This window comes from Callithrix jacchus, chromosome 2 (genome assembly GCF_049354715.1).
Source record: "Callithrix jacchus isolate 240 chromosome 2, calJac240_pri, whole genome shotgun sequence".
NCBI classification, from domain to species: Eukaryota; Metazoa; Chordata; class Mammalia; order Primates; family Cebidae; genus Callithrix; species Callithrix jacchus.
In genome coordinates, this window is record NC_133503.1 from 168,398,360 (window position 1) to 168,420,530 (window position 22,171).

The 22,171-nt window shown below is 38.6% G+C and overlaps 1 protein-coding gene across 50 annotated transcripts in view; it reads left to right on the forward strand.

Moving 5' to 3' along the window:
* CPLANE1 (ciliogenesis and planar polarity effector complex subunit 1) overlaps positions 1 to 22,171 on the forward strand; it is a 169,407-nt gene that overhangs the window by 88,597 nt on the left and 58,639 nt on the right. For 16 of the 50 annotated variants that reach the window (XR_013532334.1, XM_078365594.1, XM_035291656.3 and 13 more), the window contains 10 exons: positions 1,011 to 1,301; positions 8,869 to 9,639; positions 11,237 to 11,403; positions 12,812 to 12,944; positions 14,424 to 14,478; positions 16,327 to 16,428; positions 18,625 to 18,720; positions 19,657 to 19,778; positions 20,106 to 20,304; positions 20,512 to 20,661. Coding sequence is in view for 48 of the 50 variants with exons in the window: in XM_078365594.1 (XP_078221720.1) it covers positions 1,011 to 1,301; positions 8,869 to 9,639; positions 11,237 to 11,403; positions 12,812 to 12,944; positions 14,424 to 14,478; positions 16,327 to 16,428; positions 18,625 to 18,720; positions 19,657 to 19,778; positions 20,106 to 20,304; positions 20,512 to 20,661 (2,086 nt within the window). In the remaining 2 variants the exon portion in view is untranslated. The remainder of the gene's footprint in view (positions 1 to 1,010; positions 1,302 to 8,868; positions 9,640 to 11,236; positions 11,404 to 12,811; positions 12,945 to 14,423; positions 14,479 to 16,326; positions 16,429 to 18,624; positions 18,721 to 19,656; positions 19,779 to 20,105; positions 20,305 to 20,511; positions 20,662 to 22,171) is intronic. The other 34 variants (XR_013532335.1, XM_078365567.1, XM_078365568.1 and 31 more) reach the window with 5 other exon arrangements.

Below are 22,171 nucleotides of genomic sequence, written 5' to 3' on the forward strand. Positions count from 1 at the left end.
CCAGGTAATTCTGATACATGCTGAAGTTTGAGAACTACTAAATTAGTCAATTTTTCATTATCCCTGCTATAAATCTCCTGTTCCAGCTAAGACACTATCTATGCTAGTGGTTCCCAGGCTTTTCTGGGCATTGAAATAACTTGGTCATCTTAATGAATACATATGCTGGTTCCTATCCCCAGACATTGTGATGTTATTGGTAGCAGGTGACCTGGTCATCGGGACTTATAAATACTTCTCAAGTGATTGTAAAGTGCAGCAGAGTTTGGGGACCACTGGTGTCTCACTTTTCTTTTACCTAGTCAGCCTTTCCAAGGGAATTCCTTGCCCTTCACCTGTGTACTGTTTTCTGCTTATTTCTGAAAACTGTTCAAAATACACTTATTCTTGGAATCTATCTTTATCCCACTCCTTTGATCCCTGAGATGTTTATGGAAAGTGAATACTACAAACTGTTTACAGATAGTCCCAAGTTTCATTCATCAGTATTGGTACATCAGTTGACAGGAAGTTAACATTTTTTTCTCTTCCTTTTATTTTGAGACGGAGTTTCGCTCTTGTTACCCAGGCCAGAGTGCAATGGCGCGATCTTGGCTCACCGCAACTTCCACCTCCTGGGTTCAGGCAATTCTCCTGCCTCAGCCTCCTGAGTAGCTGGGATTACAGGCACATGCCACTGTGCCCAGCTAATGTTTTGTATTTTTAGTAGAGACGGGGTTTCTACTAAACCCCATGTTGACCAGGATGGTCTCGATCTCTTGACCTCGTGATGCACCCGCCTCGGCCTCCCAAAGTGCTGGGATTACAGGCGTGAGCCACCGCGCCTGGCCCTTTTCCTCTCCCTTTTAAAAAAATTTCCCAACTATGTCTCCTGCCCAACATTCATGATTCTCACACAGATACTAAGACAAAGGTATGACCATTGTAGAATATTCAGATGATTATTCTTGATTTCTTAGATTGTTTTTGTTATATTTTACTCTATCACTTCAATTTTTGTTTTATTCAAGCTGCAGCAGATCAACTTCATGAGCCTAATGCAAATAGTAGGATCATCCTTTGCTAACCTTCCCAACACACAACAACTTCTACAGCAGTCTCAGTCTGTGCATTTAGGGGGAAGCCAAGAATCAAACCTAAGAGGATGCGGTGATGTTGAAGACAGCAACAAAAATCTTAAGGAGAGATTTTTTATGAAATCACAGTCAATGGGAGAGAACACCAGAGAGCCTGGCAAGAATAGCCCATATTGCCATGAAGGAACTATCCCATCTGGTCAAAATGGAAACGAAAATGTACAGGTAATCTATATAAAAATACTGTTAATGGCTGGGCACAGTGGCTCACATCTGTAATCCTAGCACTTTGGCAGGCTGAAGCAGGTGGATCACCTTTGGTCGGGAGTTTGATTCACCAGCCTGGCCAACATGGTGAAACCTCATCTCTACTAAAAATGCAAAAATTAGCCAGGCATGGTGGTGCATGCCTGTAATCTCAGCTACTCAAGAGGCTAAGCAGGAGATCACTTGAACTTGGGAGGCAGAGGTTGCAGTGAGGCAAGATCATGCCATTATACTCCAGCCTGGGTGACAGTGAGACAGTGAGACTCTTTTGTCTTAAAGAAAAAAATATATATATATATGTTCTTTTTTTATTTTTCATTTTATTGGGTTACATATTTTTATAGAAAAGATTTTTTTTTTTTTTGCTTTTTTTAAAAATTGCACTTTAGGTTTTGGGGTACATGTGAAGAACATGTAAGATTATTGCATAGGTACACACATGACAGTGTGGTTTGCTACCTTCCTCCCCATCGCCTATATCTGGCATTTCTCCCCATGTTATTCCCCCCCACAAATCCCCACCCTCACTGTCCCCCCACCGTTTCCCTCCCACAGACCCCAGTGTGTGATGCTCCTCTCCCTGTGTCCATGTCTTCTCATTGTTCAACACCCGCCTGTGAGTGAGAATATGTGGTGTTTGATTTTCTGTTCTTGTGTCAGTTTGCTGAGAATGATGGTCTCCAGGTTCATCCATGTACCTACAAAGGACACGAACTCATCATTTTTGATTGTTGCATAATATTCCATGGTGTATATGTGCCACATTTTCCCTGTCCAGTCTATCATCGATGGGCCTTTGGGTTGGTTCCAGGTCTTTGCTATTGTAAACAGTGCTGCAGTGAACATTCGTGTGCATGTGTCCTTACAGTAGAATGATTTATAATCCTTTGGATCAAATGGAATTTCTATTTCTAGGTCCTTGAGGAATCACCACACTGTCTTCCACAATGGTTGAACTAATTTACACTCCCACCAGCAGTGTAAAAGTGTTCCTATTTCTCCACATCCTCTCCAGCATCAGTTGTCTCCAGATTTTTTAATGATCGCCATTCTAACTGGCATGAGATGGTATCTCAATGTAGTTTTGATTTGCATCTCTCTAATGACCAGTGATGAGCATTTTTTCCTATGGTTGTTGGCCTCATGTATGTCTTCTTTTGCAAAGTGTCTGTTCATATCCTTTGCCCACTTTTGAATGGGCTTGTTTGTTTAGTTCTTGTAAATCTGTTTGAGTTCTTTGTGAATTCTGGATATCAGCCCTTTGTCAGATGGGTAAACTGCAAAAGTTTTTTCCCATTCTGTTGGTTGCCGATTCACTCTAATGACTGTTTCTTTTGCCATGCAGAAGCTGTGGAATTTGATTAGGTCCCATTTGTCTATTTTGGCTTTTGTTGCCTATGCTTTTGGTGTTTTGGTCACGAAGTCCTTGCCTACTCCTATGTCCTGAATGGTTTTGCCTAGATTTTCTTCTAGGGTTTTTATGGTGTTAGGTCTTATGTTTAAGTCTTTAATCCATCTGGGTTCAGTTTCTGCTTTCTGCACATAGCTAGCCAGTTTTCCCAACACCATTTATTAAACAGGGAATCCTTTCCCCATTGCTTGTTTTTGTCAGGTTTGTTCAAGTTTGGATGGTTGTAGATATGTTGTGTTGCCTCCGAGGCCTCTGTTCTGTTCCATTGGTCTATATCTCTGTTTTGGTACCAGTAACATGCTGGTACCAGTTTGATTACTGTAGCCTTGTAGTATAGTTTGAAGTCAGGTAGTATGATGCCTCCCACTGTGTTCTTTTTGCTTAGAATTGACTTGGCTATGCGGGCTCTCTTTTGGTTCCATATGAAGTTTCAGGTGGTTTTTTCCAGTTCTGTGAAGAAGGTCATTGGTAACTTGATGGGAATAGCGTTGAATCTGTAAATTACTTTGGGCAGTATGTTCATATTCACAATATTGATTCTTCCTAACCATTAGCATGGAATGTTTCTCCATCTGTTTGTGTCCTCTCTTATTTCGTTGAGCAGTGGTTTGTAGTTCTTCTTGAAGAGGTCCTTTACATTCTTTGTTAGTTGTATTCCTAGGTATTTTATTTTTTTTGCAGCAATCGTGAATGGCAGTTCGTTCTTGATTTGGTTCTCTATAAGTCTTTTATTGGTATATAGGAATGCTGGTGATTTTTGCACATTGGTTTTGTATCCTGAGACTTTGCTGAAGTTGCTTATCAGTTTCAGGAGATTTTGGGCTGAGATGATGGGGTCTTCTAAATATACAATCATGTCATCTGCAGATGGAGACAATTTGACTTCCTCCTTTCCTAATTGAATACCCTTTATTTCTTTTTCTTGCCTAATTGCTCTGGCTAGAACTTCCAATACTATATCAAATAGAAGTCGTGAGAGAGGGCATCCTTGTCTAGTGCCAGATTTCAAAGGGAATGCTTCCAGTTTTTGCCCATTCAGTATGATATTGGCTGTGGGTTTGTCATAAATAGCCTTTATTATTTTGAGATACGTTCCATCCGTACCTAGTTTATTGAGAGTTTTTAGCATAAACGGCTGTTGAATTTTGTCAAAGGGCTTCTCTGCATCTATTGAGGTAATCCTGTGGTTTTTGTCTTTGTTTCTGTCTATGTGGTGAATTACGTTTATAGACTCGCATATGTTAAACCAGCCTTGCATCCCCGGGATGAAGCCTACTTGATCATGGTGGATAAGCTTTTTGATGTGTTGTTGCAATCGGTTTGCCAGTATTTTATTGAAGATTTTTGCATCTATTTCATCATGGATATTGGCTTGAAGTTTTCTTTTCTCGTTGAGTCTCTGCTGGGTTTTGGTATCAGGATGATGTTGGTCTCATAAAATGATTTGGGAAGGATTCTCTCTTTTTGGATTGTTTGGAATAGTTTCAAAAGGAATGGTACCAGCTCCTCTTTGTGGGTCTGGTAGAATTTGGCTCTGAACCCATCTAGACCTGGGCTTTTTTTGGTTGGTAGGCTGTTGATTGCTGCCTCAACTTCAGCCCTTGTTATTCGTCTGTCAGGGTTTCGACTTCTTCCTGGTTTAGGCTTGGGAGGATGCAAGTGTCCAGGAATTTATCCATTTCTTCCAGGTTTACTAGTTTATGTGCATAGAGTTGTTTGTAATAATCTCTGATGATGGTTTGTATTTCTGTGGAATCTGTGGTGATATCCCCTTTATCATTTTTTATTGCATCTATTTGATTCTTCTCTCTTTTCTTTTTTATTAATCTGGCTAGTGGTCTATTTTGTTGATCTTTTTGAAAAACCAGCTCCTGGATTTATTGATTTTTTTGAAGGGTGTTTTGTGTGTCTGTCTCCTTCAGTTCTGCTCTGATTTTATTTCTTTCTCATCTTCTGCTAGGTTTTGAGTTTTTTTGATCTTGTTCCTCTAGCTCTTTCAAATTTGACGATAGGGTGTTGATTTTAGATGTCTCCTTGCTTCTCATGTGGGCATTTATTGCTATATGTTTTCCTCTTGACACTGCTTTAAATGTGTCCCAGAGATTCTGGCATGTTTTATCTTCGTTCTCATTGGTTTCGAAGAACATCTTTATTTGTGCCTTCATTTCATTGTTTTTCCAGTCAACATTCAAGAGCCAGTTGTGCAGTTCCCATGAACTTGTGCAGTTGTGAGTTAGTTTCCGAAGTCTGAGTTCTAACTTGATTGCACTGTGGTCTGAGAGAGCGTTTGTTATGATTTCTGTTCTTTTGCATTTGCTGAGGAGTGATTTAGTTCCCATTATGTGGTCAATTTTAGAGTAGGTGTGATGTGGTGCTGAGAAGAATGTATATTCTGTGGATTTGGGGTGGAGAGTTCTGTAAATGTCTATTATGTTTGCTTGATCCAGGTCTGAGTTCAAGTCCTGGATATCCTTGTTAATTTCTGTCTCTTTGATCTGTCTAACATTGACAGTGGAGTGTTAAAGTCTCCCGCTATTATTGTGTGGGAGTCTAAGTCTCTTTGGAAGTCGTTAAGAACTTGCCTTATATATATGGGTACTGCTGTATTAGGTCCATATATATTTAGGATCGTTAGCTCTTCTTGTTGTATCGATCCTTTTACCATTATGTAATGACCTTCTTTGTCTCTTTTGATCTTTGTTGCTTTAAAGTCTATTTTATCAGAGACGAGAATTGCAACTCCTGCTTTTTTTTGCTCTCCATTTGCTTGGTAAATCTTCCTCCATCCCTTTATTTTGAGCCTTTGTGTATGCTTGCATGTGAGATGGGTTTCCTGGATACAGCACACCGATGGGTTTTGGTTTTTTATTCAATTTGGCAGTCTGTGTCTTTTGATTGGTGCATTTAGCCCATTTACATTTAGGGTTAATATTGTTATGTGTGAATTTGATACTGCCATTTTGATGCTAGTTGGCTGTTTTGCCCGTTAGTTGATGAAGATTCTTCATTTTGTTGATGCTCTTTCGCATTTGGTATGTTTTTTGAATGGCTGGTACTGGTTGTTCCTTTCTATGTGTAGTGCCTCTTAGGAGCTCTTGTAGAGCAGGCCTGGTGGTGACAAAATCTCTGAGTACTTGCTTGTTGGCAAAGGATTTTATTTTGTCTTCACATATGAAGCTTAGTTTGGCTGGATATGAAATTCTGGGTTGAAAGTTCTTTTCTTTAAGGATGTTGAATATTGGCCCCCAATCTCTTCTGGCTTGTAGGGTTTCTGCCGAGAGATCTGCTTTGAGTCTGATGGGCTTCCCTTTGTGGGTGACCCGACCTTTCTCTCTGGCTGCCCTTAGTATTTTCTCCTTCATTTCAACCTTGGTGAATCTGAGAATTATGTGCCTTGGGGTTGCTCTTTTTGCGGAATATCTTTGTAGCGTTCTCTGTATTTCCTGGACTTGAATATTGGCCTGCCTTGCTAGGTTGGGGAAGTTTTCCTGGATAATATCCTGAAGAGTATTTTCAAGCTTGGATTCATTCTCTTCGTCACATTCTGGTACACCTATCAAATGTAGGTTAGGTCTCTTCACATGGTCCCACATTTCTTGGAGACTTTGTTCATTCCTTTTTGTGTTTTTTTCTCTAATCTTGGTTTCTCATTTTATTTCATTGATTTGATCTTCGACTTCTGATATTCTTTCTTCTGCTTGGTCAGTTTGGCTGTTGAAACTTGTGCATGCTTCGCGAAGTTCTCGTGTTGTGTTTTTCAGCTTCTTGAATTCATTTATATTCTTCTCTAAGTTGTCCATTCTTGTTATCATTTCCTCGAATCTTTTTTCATATCTTTTTTCAAGGTTCTTAGTTTCTTTGCGTTGATTTAGAACATGTTCTTTTAGCTCATGGAAGTTTCTCAATATTCACCTTCTGAAGTCTGATTCCGTCATTTCGTCACACTCATTCTTCATCCAGCTTTGTTCCCTTGTTGGGGAGGAGTTCTGGTCCTTTGTAGGAGGCTAGGTGTTCTGGTTTCGGGTGTTTTCCTTTTTTTTGCGCTGGTTTCTTTTCATCTTTGTGGATTTATCCACCTGTCGTCTGAGTAGTTGCTGACTTTTCGATTGGGTCTCTGAGTGGACGCCCAGATTATTGATGATGAAGTATTTCTGTTACTTAGTTTTCCTTCTAACAGTCTAGCCCCTGTGCTGTACAACTGCTGAGGTCCACTCCAGGCCCTGCTTGTCTGGGGTACACCTGTAGCAGCTGCAGAACAGTGAGGGATGCTACGAGTTCCTTCTGCTATCTTTGTCCCAGAACGATGCCCGCCAAATGTCAGTCTGATCAGTCCTTTTCAAGGTGACTCTTTGGATATACAGGGGTCAGGGAGCTGCTTGAGGAGACAGTCTGTACTGTATAGGAGCTCAAGTGCTGAGCTTTGAGCTCCGTTGTTCATTCAGGGATGTTAGGCTGGTACGTTTAAGTCTGCTGCAGCAGAACTTATAAAGCCCCTTTTTTTCCTCAGATGCTCTGTCTCGGGGAGTTAGGGCTTTCTTTATGAGTATCTGTTGCACTGTCCTGCCCAGCTAGGAGGCATTCTAGTCACTATTTGCCTGCCGAGGCTCTGCCCTGCTACCGTGGGGTCTGCCCTTTTGCCGTGGGCTCTGTCCTGCTTCTGTGGGCTCTGCCCTGCTCCCATGGGCTCCGCCCTGCTCCCATGGGCTCCGCCCTGCTGTCATGGGCTCTGCCCTGTTGCCATGGGCTCCGCCCTACTCTCAGGCTCTGCTCTGTTGCTGTGGGCTCCGCCCTGTTGCCATGGGCTCTGCCCTGTTGGTGGAGTCTCTCTGTTATGGTGGGTTGCCTCGGCAATGGCAGGCTGCCCCTCCACCACCGAGCTGCACTGTCCTGGGTTCAGCTGTGCCCGCAGTGAAACTCTCAACCCTGAGCGTTTCGAATTGCTGTTTTGTTTGTCCCTATGGGGGTGGGACCTGCTGAGCCTGATCACCTGGCTCTCTGCCTCAGAATCCTTTTCTTTCTTTTTTTTTTTTTTTAAGTTGAACAGTTGACTCTCCCAGGTGTTTCAGTCGCCTGCTGATCGGGCACTGGGATCTGTGGGATTTCCCATGCAGTGACCCACTGCATTGGCCGTACATCGTTTTCCGGGAATCTCCTGGTCTGGCTCATTGTCCATGTCCCGTTTAATCAGATGGATATGCTAATCTGCCCTCCCAAATCTCAGATTGCCGGTTTAACAGGGCACCCATACCAGTGCACTTTGTGTGGAGTGCCACTGTGCTGCCGCACCGGCTGAAACGGCTGTGCCAGCCGAAACAGCTGCGCTGGCTTCCCGTGTCTCTTACACCTGGGAATTTCCCCGTTCTGTGGGCAAGAAAGATTAGTCTGGAAATGCGGCTTGGACTCACCCTCTGCGCCTTCACTGAGAGCTGCAATCCTGAGTTGCTGCTACTGTACCATCTCTATTTCCCTTTTTAGACCTAGAACATAATGTTTTAGCTCAGAGAAGTTTCTTATTACCCACCTTCTGAAGCCTGTTTCTCTCAATTCTTCAGACTCATTTTTCATCCATCCTTGTTCCCTTGCTGGTGAAGAGTTGTGATCCCTTGGAGGAGGAGAGGCGTTCTGGTTTTGGGTGTTTTCATCCTTTTTGCGTTGGTTTCATCTTATATTTATAGATTTATTTACCTGGGTCTTTGTAGTTGTTGACTTTCAGGTGGGGTCTCTGAGTGGGCATCCAGTTTGTTGATGATGAAGTTATTTCTTTCTGTTTCTTAGTTTTTTTTCTAACAGTCAGGCCCCTCTTCTATAGGACTGCTGTAGATCCAATCTAGGCCCTGCTTGCCTGGGGATCACCTGTAGCTGCCTCCATTCTCCTGCTGGGAGCTGCAATCCAGAGCTGCTCTTAATCAGCCATCTTGGATCCCTCCCAAAAATCATGTTCTACATAGTTCAATTGTTGTCATGTTATTTGTTGAGTAAATGAGTAAATACTTTTTTTTTCTTTTTTAGCAGTTCCTACATTCTACCTACTGCAAATCATACTGAACACCATTTACAAAGTAAGGAATTTCTAATATATGTTATACTTACATGATATATTTTTTTCTCTTCCAGAGTGTTCCACATGGAAGTATTCCTTTATGTCAATTAAACGGCATGCCCCAGAAAAGAGGACCAATTCCATCATCTCAAAACTTACCATCCAGTTTGTTTTATCCAGCTCCTGCTGAAAATACTAACCTCTACCTTTTGTCCACACCTTCTGTTGTTCAGAAGGCACCTAGCCTTATCTCACATGCAAAAACATTTAGTCCTGGTGATGGTTTTCCCTTGCTTCAATTTAAGCCTAAGCAAGAATTCAAACCTGGTTTCTTACATACAGGGAGTATTCCACAAGTTCCCTTTAAGCCTCTGCCACAACGAAGAGAGGCTTGGGGATTATCTGATTCCTTCCAGCCTGATCCGCCACAAAGAGTGGCACAAACTATACCAGCACCCCATTTGAATGTAAGCCAGTATAATGCTGAAGCCAAAAAAAAGGAAGTTGAGCACAAGACATGGGCAGGAACTGTAATTACAGAAATTCCTAAGCATGTGAACTTGGATCAGTATGTTGGACAAGAAAACTTGAGACCTCAACAGGATTCTTCAGTGTTTATAAAACCTGAAAAACTATTTGATGTTAAACCAAGGCCCCTTGAGATACCTCCTCACCATTCCTTTGGACTTCCATTACTATACCTGCCACTTAAACCTCCTAATAGGTTTTCATCAACCTCAAGAGCATCAGTTACCATTCCCTCAACAGTCATCCAACCTGTAGCAGAAGAAAGAAAATACCCAAGCCTGTTACTACTTCATTCACGTTTGTCCCCAGAAAATATGGTAATCAATTTTTGCATCGTAATGGAAAAACAGTGTCCTGCATTTTTTTAATACCATAAGTACTATATGATCAAAGAAAAGCTCTTGTACATAAAAAAAATACTTGTTATAGAAAATAACATATACAAATTGGGCTGAAAATAATAACTGAAGTTGGGCATGGTGGCTCATGCCTGTAATCCAAATACTTTGGGAGGCCAAAGTGGGAGGATCCCTTGATCCCAAGAGTTTGAGATCAACCTGGGTAACAGGGAAAAACTGTCTCTATTTATAAAAAAAATTGTGTACCTTAAAGGTTTTTGGTCTTTCTGTCAATACTGGAATTTACTGGACTCTTTCATAGATATTTCTGCTACTCTGGGAAGAAATTTGAAGTAAAATTTCTAGGTGCTTTGTATAAGATTAAAACACTGAAAAAAAACAAGCAAAAAATAATTACCAGATGCTCTTGTTTATGTGTGTGTAGAGTGAGAAGTGAACACACATATTGTTTGAGGTTTCTGGCAATTATTATATGATCTTCAAATCTTTCACAGGTTTAATTTGTTAAATAGACTCAGATCTATGAGTAGTAGTGCATATATTAAAATGGTAGTTTTATAAGCCTACCAAGTCCTCGTTAAAGGCGTAACTTTTGATACATGAAATTCAAATGGTGTAGGCTCTAGTTTTGAGGAGAGCAGTACTGTCTTAGCTAGGTAATTGAGTAATGCATTCTTTGGTGTACTTTTATGATTTGAAGATGGTACTGGGAAAAAAAATGGTTATTCCTTTACTTAACATGCCTACTTTCCTTCTGAACATATAATGAGCAGAAGAAGAAAGACTAAAAGGAGTGGAACAGTAGATATTTTAAGAAAAATTCTTCTAAAATTATTTATTGAAATAGTATAATGAACTCTCAAGTTTTCATCACCCAATCCCCAGGGCTTCAGGGATTTCCAGCATATTGCTGGTTTTCCATTCATGCTTATGCATCTTCCCTGTTACAAATAATTTCAAGTTAAATGCTGGACATTATATAATTTCACTTATAAAAGGAAAGATTTTTTTTTTTTTTGAGATAGAGTCTCTCCCTGTTGCCCAGGCTGGAAGGTTGGAATGCAATGGTGCAATCTTGGCTCACTGCAACCTCTGCCTCCCAAGTAGCTGGGATTACAGGTGCGGGCCACATGCCCAGCTAATGTTTTGTATCTTTTGTAGAGTTGGGGTTTCATAATGTTGGCCAGGCTGGTGTCGAACTCCTGACCTCAGGTGATCTGCTTGCCTCTGCCTCCCAAAGTTCTGGGATTACAGGCCTGAGCCACTGACCCTGGCCAGAGGAAGGATTTTTAATATGGGAATGAAATTAGGAAGATGAGGACTTCTAAGCTTAATTTCTGAAATAGGATGACCCATTTGAACCTTTCAGCACTTTAAATGACTTTAAATTTTTCTCTAAGATAATGTATACTCATATTACCAGTTTAAGTCAATTTGTTACATTTGATTTGTTCTTTTACACAGTTTAAACAAATGTTTTTTCTCAATTTTTGTTAAAATAGTATGTAATTGAGTTTACAATTTATCATTCTTATGCTTTCTTTCTTTCTTGTAGTGCAAAAACCCACAGCTTATTCCACTTGAAAATCTCATTGCGTTTAAACAAAACCAACAGAAACTAACACATAATTTATTTGAGCAAGGTGATGCTGGACACCTTCAACTTCTAAAGGTCAAAATAGAACCACCTGAAGTAAGACAAGGAAAGGACAGTAAAAAAAGGCAAGATTTAAGTGAAATTTTATTTGATAATATCATATATCAGCAAGTTCATTATTATTTATAATCACACAGTAACCTGGTTCAGTCTCTTAGGCTATACACAATTGCACATTCAGTTTTCTTTTGCACTGTCATACATCTGAACACATTTTATATGAGGAAAAGAACCTATTTTGTGAGACAAATACTATAATTTTTCCCATTTTATTAAGGAATTCTTTCCTATCATTCATAGACTGTAGGATTCTTTTACAGTGTCTGTAATAGGATTAACACTCATCATTTACTGCACAAATATTTGATACAATTTCCCATATGCAGCAGTCCTCCCTTATCCCCAGGGATACATGCCAAGACCTTCAGTGGATACCTGAAGCTGCAGATAGTACTGAACCCTATTTTATATTCTGGTTTTTTTTCTATGTATACATACTAATGATAAAGTTTAACTTATAGATTAGGCACAGTAAGCAATGCGTAATAACTAGTAATAAAATATTATAACTATTGTAGTACAAGTTATTTGAATGTGATCTCTTTCTCTCTGTTCCTCAAAATATCTTGTTGCACTGAACTCATCTATTTTGAACCATGCCTATCTTCGTGCCTCTGCATCTTCCCTGAAAGTGTGGTTGAACTCTGATAACTGAAACCTTGGAAAGTGAAATCACGGATAAGCGGGGACTATTGCATCATCAAATACTTTGAACAAATTATCTTACCATATTCTTCAAACTCTTAGAGTAAGCAGGAGAGTAGGTGATAAAAATTGTTTCAGGGCACTAAGAAATGTGTACGTGAAAAGCAAAGCTGTGACTTCTAGTGAAGAGCACTTTAGTGTTTTACCACATGTATTGATGGTAGATTATTACTAAGACTAGAAAATACTTTGAAAATTTTACATTTATCAGACTGTGAAAACTGTTACTAGTGCTCTCTTTGCACAAATGCTCCTCTTTTTTCCATCTATTCCCTCTTCAAATTAAGTCTTCCCCTTAACATTCTGAGACCTCTTTCCTCCTTGCTGTGATTTTGCTGAGGACACTAAGGGTGCTTAATGTCTTCAAGTAGACAAATGGAGGTATCTGATAGGGTTTCTGGCACCAGCTTCAAATCTACAGAAAAGAGAGTTTAAAAAATTACCTACGATGTGTAACCCTGTCCTTAGATTCTAGTGACTGACATAGAATAATCGGTTCAGTAGTAGAGGTTCTAGAAATAAATTTCAGATTTGATATTTTGCTTATATTTGCTTGTATTTGCAGAATATCTTACTAGTTTAATTACTTTCTATTGAAAATAATTTATGAACATAATTTTGTTAACTGTATCCCTATATAGGATGATAAACGAAAAGCAAATGTTGCTATAATTCTAAAAGTATGTTTTATGATATTATGTTTAACAGGCAAAGAAGAAGAGATGAGAAAGAGCAGGAAGAAAAAAGATCTGAGAAACTGAGGAGAAAACCAAGTGTGACTTTTCGACCAGAGGATTCCATCATTAATAATGGTGATTCAGAAATCATTAAGAAACCCAAGGTATTAGACAACTGCTATAGATTCTTCCCTGGTTTGCATGTATGCTGAGTAGTTTGGTATGTCTTTGTGGTTTATCGAGTCCAGTTGCTGGGAGCTTCTGATTGTTATTAGGAGGATCTTTATATCATTCAGTATATCAGTCCCTGCTGCCTCCCTCAACAAAGAAGTAGACATACAGTTCTGAATGAAAAGCAACTTGAGGCACATCAAAAACTGCAGTTTAGAGCATCTGCTTCTGTGGCTTTTTTATATTTGAAATCATCCTTTGCTTATTTCTATGACATCTTAATGTATATGTTATGTTATTTGGGCTTCTCCTAATACAATTTCACCCTTCTCCAAGATTCCACTGGCATTTCCCAAACAGGTTTGTTGTGTAACCTCTATTTTAAGTCAGATCTTTTTTAAAAATCTAATTTATTATTATTATTTTAGAGATAGGGTCTTGCTCTGTTGCCCAGACCATAGTGCAGTGGCACAAATATGACTCACTGCAACCTCCACCTCCTGGGCTCGGGTGATCCTCCTGCTTCAGCCTTCCAAATAGCTTGAACTACAGGTGCGTGTCACCATGCCCACCTAATTAAAAAATATTTTTGAGAGATGGGACCTTGCTATGTTGCCCATACTGGTCTCCAACTTTTTACCTCAAGTGATCCTTCCACCTCAGCCTCCTAAAACACTTGGATTACAGCTGTGAGCCATCATGCCCAGCTTTAAGTCAGGTTTTTTTAAACATACCTTCTACATTTGGTGACTTGTCTGCTTTTGCAACAACAGATTAAATAAACAGAAACATATTAATAGTTTTGTTTACTTTTTTTTTTTTTTTTGAGACAGATTCTCACTCTGTCGCCCAGGCTGGAGTGCAGTGGTGTGATCACAGCTCACTGCAACTTCGCCTCCCAGGTTCAAGCAGTTCCCTGCCTCAGACTTCTGAGTAGCTGGGATTACAGGTGCCCGCCACCACGCCTGGTTAATTTTTGTATATTTAGTAGAGATGGGGTTTCAGCATCTTGGCCAGGCTGGTCTTGAACTCCTGACCTTGTGATCCACCTGCCTCAGCCTCTCAAAGTGCTGTGATTACAGGTGTGAGCCACCACGCCCAGCCTACATTGGTTTTTAAAAGGCATGCTTTTTCAGTCAGTCCTTAAGAACGTGTATAGAGGCACTTAGTACAAATGTTTGTTGAGTCCATGAAAGATTTTGACAGGATGGCAATACTATTTGAGTATCATCTCTGTAGGAGAGAGTTGCACATTGTAACCTAGGAACTTTACATTAATTTGATAATGTTCTTTTTTATTGTTTGGCTTATGAATTTTCTGAACTCATTTGTGGAGTTACTAAATTATGACTAAAATGATGGAAATTGAATCTATACCTTAGAATTCAGTCTTTGTCACTATTGAGGATTTTTTCCAAAATGATACACATCTTTGAGTTAATCATAAATTAATCATGTGGGAATTCATTTAGGAACAACAAGAACATTGTGATTCCCATCTTTTGGATGACTTCAACATTCCTTTTGGTATGTATGTGTATGATTAATGTCTAAGTTTAGAGTTAAAATTAGCTTTCTAGAAGTATGTACAATATAAAAATGAGGTTACCTAATTTCTGCCCAGCTAACTACAAGTTCAAGGCTTCCTATATTTTACCCCCCCCAACTCAGGTTTGATAATTAACTAGAAAACCCACAGAACTTGGGAAGCACTTTACTTATGATTTCAATTTTATTGTAAAGGATACAACTCAGGAATAGCCCTATTAACTCAGGTTTAATAATTGACTAGAAAACTCACAGAACTTGGGAAAGCACTATACTTATGATTACAATTTTATTATAAAGGATACAACTTGGGAACAGCCAAATGGAAGAGATACACAGGGCAAGGCAGTGGTGGGGGTGGGCAGCACGCTTCCCACTCTCTGGGATGGCCACTCTCCTAGTACATCCATGTATTCACCAACCCGGAATCTCCCTTAACCTGTTTGCTTCAGAATTTTTATTGACTTTTCAGTACATAGGTATAATTGATTAAATCACTGGCCATTGTGATTGAACTCAATCTCCAGCTCCTTCTCTTTCCCAGAAATGACAGTAGGGTGGGTGAATTGTGGAGTGATAGTTCTATCTCTCTAATCATGTGGTTGGTTCTTCTGGTGACGAAGCCCTATGCCGAAGCTATCTAGGGGCGTCCCAAGAGACACCTCTAGCATAAACTTAGGTATCAGAAGGGGCTTGTTAGAAATAACAGACACTCCTATCAGGAAATTTCAAGAGTCTGAGGACCTGTGTGCAAGAAATTGGGTCTTTGTAGACCAAATATATATTTTTCATTATGCCACAGTGTGCCATAATTGATATTCTCTGATTCTGTGTAGTCTTCCTGGGTGATCTCCCAGAGAAATCCACATGTAAATCCAAACTCTCATAGTAGACTTTGAACTTTGATTCTCTGTCCTCTTGAGCTTTTCCACTTGCATAGAAATTACCTCAGGTATAGCATGTGAATTCTGAATTCATTATTTATACTCTGCCCCAACTGTTTTTTCCTCCTATGTTCTCTTTCTCCATTTATGTTAATACCAGCCTAAGCCAGAAACACATGATTCTAAATTTTGTCTTCCCTCTTATCCAGTCAGTAAGCAATTATTACCTATTTTGCTTCCTTTGTAATTCTTAAATTTATTGTGTTTCCCCATCCCTCACCGTTACTAGGTGTATCCACTCAAACCTATTTTCCACACACTGCCTAGGTTGTTTTCCTAGAATATGAATCTGACCATATCATTTCTCTGCTTAACAGCTTCTGCTAGATCTTCATTTGCCAGAAGAATATCTGGGTTTCTAAGCTGGGAGTGCAGAGTCCTCAACAGTTTTGGTTTTGATTCTACCATGTCTTTGAGATTCAACTTATGTAACACTTCATTCAGAAAGCCCATTTTAGGCTGGGTGTGGTGGCTCACGCCTGTAATCCCAGCACTTTGGGAGGCCAAGGTGGGCAGATCACTTGAGATCAGGAGTTCCAGACCAGCCTGGCCAACATGGTGAAACCCCGTCTCTACTAAAAATGCAAAAATAAGCTGGGCGTGGTGGCGGATGCCTGTAATCCCAGCTATTTGGGAGGCTGAGGAGGCAGGAGAATCACTTGAACCTGGCAGGCAGAGGTTGCAGGGTGCCAAGATTGCACCACTGCACTCTAGCCTGGGTGACAGAGCCAGACTCCATCTCAAAAAAAAAAAAAAGAACCCCATTTAAATAACTTCCTGACACCTCATATTTTACTCCTGCTGAGTTAGGTACTGTGCTGCTGGGTTCCTGGTAATATGTTAGCTTCTTAATAATTACTTTGAATATTTTGTTGTATTTAAGAAATGCTACAAGATGATAATACTTCAGCTGGATTACATTTCATGGCCTCTGTGAAAAAGAAAGCTATAGGAAGTCAAGATGCAAGTACAAATACAGACCCAGGTAAATGCTGTTTTTCTTTTTAAATAATTCATATATTTTGACACAATTGAGTTATCTAGACTTCCTTTAAGGCAGTGATTTAAAGGGAATTTTATGTGATATTATTTATTCCCCTCAGATTTTTCTCTCCAATCGTGGTATAACCTTTAGAAATCAAGTTTATAACTTAAGTAAAACATAATAGAGACTTTTCTTCAAAATTGCCATAGACTACATTCTAAGTCAGTAAAAATAATGCTTTGAATTTGGATTCTCTATGTCATTAAGTATCTTCACTGGAATTGCATACCTAAGGTTGGGATGTGTGGGACTGTGGCTAGGGAACGTGAGCTAGGAAGAGGATTGGGTTTGGCTCGGTGAGGGAGGGGTATAAAATTGTGTTCACGAATAGAAGAAATAGGTTAGAAGACCTATTATTTGGGATGTTTCCTGACAAATTTCCTCTTTAATATTACTTATCATTATGAATAGCATCTTGGATGGTGCTCTACCCATTATATCATAGTAATTCTTTTTTATGACTTTTAGTAAACAGTTTGTGTACAGAAACTTGTAAGTGCACCTTTCTAACTTTATCTTATGTTTTAAAAATGTAATCATTGTAGAATATTTGGGTAATTCAGCAATCTCTGAAGATGATGAAAATTAACCATAATCAGACCACTTAGCAATAACAGTTTGATACTGTTTTTTCTTTTAGTCTTTTGTGCATTTTACATAGTTAGATACAGCATATAGCACAGGTGTCATCCCTTACTATCTAAACTCTCATTGTCCAGATATTATTGCCATCATCTCTAGCTTTTTCATGAGAGTTTAGTGTAATCCTCCTGGGTCCCAATGTTGTTTTTTTCCAAATACCATGGGATGCTCTTAAATTAGAGTGTATCTTTAACATATTATTTCTTTGGTTATTTGTATCATAGTATGTTTGCTGTAGTGTTGAAGGTAATTCATCTCTAATGTGTTCAGTATTATTGCATATTGCATGCTAACTAATGAATTAAATGAATATTAATCAAATAGTGATATTTAAAATGCTTTATAGCCGTAATACTTGATAGGTTGTTATTTAAGTAAGAGTTGCTTAATGATGTTTGGGAAAATTAGATGGGCTAGGACACCTTTTTTTTCTTTTATTTGAATTACTGTCATAAAGCCTCCTGGAATCAGAAAATTCACTATTTAGCACATTTGCAGGAGTGGATTAGATTTGGATAACAAGGGATACCTGTATTTTGTATCCTATTCATTTCACTTTGATTTATACATATGGCAAACATGTCCCTGTGAATTCAAAAAAGTACTTTGTAATCATATTCCTTCTTCCAGCTATGCCATAAAATATTTTACCAGTTCGTTATTGTTAAATACTTAGACAGTTTCCAGTTTTTTCTTCTATAAATTGTGCTTCAGTGAGTATCTTCCTGCATAATAGACTTTTTAGTTATTACTGTGATTTAGCTAACCTTTTTTAACTTTGCCAATCTGATAGGTCAAAAAAGTTATTATTTTAATTTGTATTTCTTTCTGAATAAAGTTGAGCACGTGTAAAATGTTTTTGATATAAATGATGACTCTGCATTTGAGAAAAACTTTTTTTTATGAGACGGAGTCTCGTTGTGTTTCCCAGGCTGGAGTGCAGTGGTACAATCTTGGCTCACTACAACCTCCACCTCCCAGGTTCAAGTGATTCTTCTGTCTCAGCCTCCCGAGTAGCTAAGGTCTCCTTACAGGTGACCTCCACCATGCTTCGCTAATTTTTGTATTTTTAGTACAGACAGGATTTCACCATGTTGGCCAGGCTGGTCTTGAACTCCTGACCTCAAGTGATTTGCCGTCCTCGGCCTCCCAAAGTGCTGGGATTACAGGCTTGAGCCACCACATTGGAACTGAGAAACATTCTTAAATGTTCATTATCTAAGCATGTCTTTGAGAAAGTCTTGGAGGTACACTGCTTTTGTTGCAAAGTAGTTTATCAAAGTTGGCAGCTATTTACTGAGTCTGCCATTTATCTAAATGAAGGGCCAAGATAAGAATAATAATAAAATCAGAAATTACATTAAATTACATTGTTAAGCTGTCATTCTACTTTTCTACCTATCACCGTTTATGCATAATATCTAATTATATTCATATATTTTAATTTTTTCTTGTGTTTGTGAAATTTTTTTTGTTTTCTCTTTTTGTCTTAAGTTTTTAAATATATTACAGTACAAGATAAGGAAGCTACTTCTCAGGAAGTTGTTTCTGAACGTGGTACCAAGCAACAAATTATTTCTTGCACACCAGGTGTGATTTCTTTTTTTTTTCTAAGAATGGTTTGATTTATTAAAGATTATATCTGCATGCCAAAGCTAGTCACCACCCCCCATAAAAAAAGCAGTTAAGCCAATCAATTAAGAGAGAGAGAATGATTTAAGTATTTTTCTTTTTGTTTTTTAACATCTATTTGTTAGTAAGATTTAACTGTTTTTCTTTTTCTTTTTTTTTCTAGTTTTAAGTGGTTTAAATTCAAGTATTAGTAAGAAGTACTCAATATGAGTTACATTTGAAAATAGTGCTTTATTGAAAATACAGTGCTAGAAAATGAGGTTAGAGACCCAGAATAAAAGGCACAGAGTTAAACTATCTGCTGATCTGCTGTGACAGGCCTTTTTATTTTACTGTTCCATAAGAAGCAAATAACTTTTGTGAAATTTAGATGTTAAAACACTTTAAGTGGTAAAATTTATTTATGGCCTCTGTGAATATACTACACACGACTGAATGATACCCTTTTAAAGAATGTGAGTTATGTGTCAATAAAGCTGTCAATAAAAATAAGTAAATAATAAGAAACTGTTCAAAGTTAAAAAAAAATTATAGATTAATCTCCTAAAATTTGGTTTTGTTGAAATATTCCTAAATGAAGTAGACAAACATGACTAAATATATCTGATATGGAAATAGATTTTAGCATTTCTTGATGTAAGTTAGTACTCTATTCTTATAAATCATTCATATGAGAAAAACAATAGTCAGCCTGCATTCAGTTATGAATTACTCAAATTGCCCTTAGAATAGAATAGAATTTGCTTTAATTATTTATACCCAAGTCACTTCTACTTAGATTTCAAGAAACACAATTTATGTTGTTTGTTGCTAACTTGTTCATACAAAGTTGATGATTTGGAGCTGTTTACAGCCTTTTTTAATGTTCCTGATTATTCCTTTTTTAATTTTCAGAACATGAGCCTTTGAATGCTCCTCAGCTCTTGGTCCCAGATGTATATCTAAATCTGAAGCTTTCCACTGAAATAGCAGAGAAATCTTTGTCACCCTTCATACCTCATACAGTAACAAACTCGGTTTGTTTTTTATTCAGAAGTTTTAATAATACCTTTGTGCTAAAATGTGTCATGGTCATCTAGACATTATTCAATTGTGTAGGTGAAATGAGGCTAAAAATCTCATCTGTGTAGCTTTGTAGTAAAGGTTAAAAAATTAAGCATTATGCCAAAAATATTGAAAATTAAGACCAATAATACTTCTGCTCTTTTTCCTAAGTTAGGCATATACAGGCTCTGCTTGCCATGTTGTTAATAAGAATGAAGAATTAAGCTTTTTTGGGGGCAGAGTGACCATATAGAGTAAAAAGAATGTAACCCTCTTTGATTTTGTGTGTTTTGGCTCAGGTTGGACATACTTATATAAATGTGATAGACATTGAAGCTGATGATCTTCTACAGGAATTACCTGTGAGAGAAGAGCCTTCAAATGGTAATGTTATCAAACAGCAAAGTGATCATCTAGAAGTTCCATCATCTGCAGAGTTACATTATATGGCAGCTTCAGTTACTAATGCTGTTCCTCCACATAATTTTAAGAGTCAAGGTAATTTTTTCCTACTTTTAAAACAAATATGATTTGAAAAGTTCTTTCATATAGCCTTGTTATCTCTACTCATATCTCTTACCTCTCCTCCTACAAAACTACTGTATTTTTGGATGTTTATATTCAAAGAAATGTTCTGTTAATCTTCTGATTACCTTGTTTAGAAGTTTATAATCAGCCTTTGAGTGCTTTTCATATTCTTGATAGAATCAACCAGTTCCACTATGGATTTATTTTCTAAACCTGCAGAAGTGACTCTCGCTTGTCTAGATGGAAAAAGCTTGAGAGCAGGCATTACTGAAGTGAAGGAGCCTAGTGTCACCTCACCTGCACCATCAGACATACAGCAGAACAAAGGTAAACAGCCGAGATGTATAGCATCACCCTCTCCTGAATTACTGTTTTATTAGAAACAAGTACCAAAACTTGATAATTGCAAAAGAAACCAGAAAAAGGGTTGTCCCTTGCTAAGGAGCATGGGGGCAAGTAGGTAAATGAAATAGAGACATGATTCCAAAGCAAGGACCCATGGATATTTTGCAAGAAGTCACAGATCTGTTTATGCATGTATATTTTCTCAGTAAGGCTAAAAATAAATATTTTATGTGAGTTCATCAGTGTTTTCATGTTAAAAAGCATTTCTCATATTTTAAAAGGTGAGAAATTCTCTAATAGCACACAGAAAATATACAGTCATGGTAGCCAACAGTACATTTTTTTCCCAACTTGTATTTCAAATTTGGGATACATGTATAGGTTTGTTACATAGGTATATTGCATGATGCTAAGGTTTAGGTTATGATTAAACCCATCGCCCAGGTAGTGAGCATAGTACTCAACAGGTAGTTTTTCCCTTCCTCCCTCCCTCCCTGTCTTGTAGTCCCCAGTGTACGTTGTTTCCATCTTTATGTCCAGGTGTATGCAATTCAGTAGTACTTATATCAGTTTTATAGTCAGGTTGCATTATGATAACTTTTTGCAAGATTTAGAAGACTAATAATTTGGATTTTTTAATAAACTACATATATCTCTATGTTGGTTGTTTTTTAGAGACAGAGTCTTGCTGTGCTGTCCAGGCTGGAGTACAGTGGTGTTATCATAGTTCACTGTAACCTTGAACTTCTTGGCTCAAGAGATCCTCCTACCTCAGCTTCCCAAGTAGCTAGGAGGATTACAGGCACACACCACCATGCCTAGCTAATTGAAAAATTTTTTTATTAGAGACAGAGTCTCACTATGTTGCACAGGCTGGTTGTAACTCCTGGTCTCAAGTGATCCTCCTACCTCAGCCTCCCAAAGTACTGGGATTATAGGCATGAGCCACCACACCCAGCCTAGAAGAATATCCCTCCACATCCTGAAGCTACTACATCCTGTGACTGGTTAGATTAATCCAATATGCAATCAGACTTTGTGCAACAGAGATCTAAGTCACCCCTAGATTCCACAGAGGTTGTGAGGCATGGACCTAGCCAGCGCTGTGTTTGAAAGATGCGTGGGTGCAGAGTCTAGCTCTGTCTGATTATTGTGTAATGACAGTGGGCACTTAGGAGACATGAGAAGCAAGGAAGGGATGGGGGGCAGGGAAACTTCACCTCAGGACATGTTAGGGCATATGTATTTCAGCTGCATATACAAACAGGTGCCAGTATTTCAGATTTTAAAGGCTTTGTCTTCTCTCTCCTGTCATGGGGCTGCTAAGGTGCATGGGTAGTGCATGGAGGATGTATGAAGCTAGCAATCTTTCAGGCAAGGGAAGTATGTGGGAAAGTGAACAGAACCTGGCTTTTAGATTCAAATAGAACAGACCTGGATTTGAATCGCGGCTCTTGTCACTTAATAGTTTAGATACTTTTTACAAATCAAT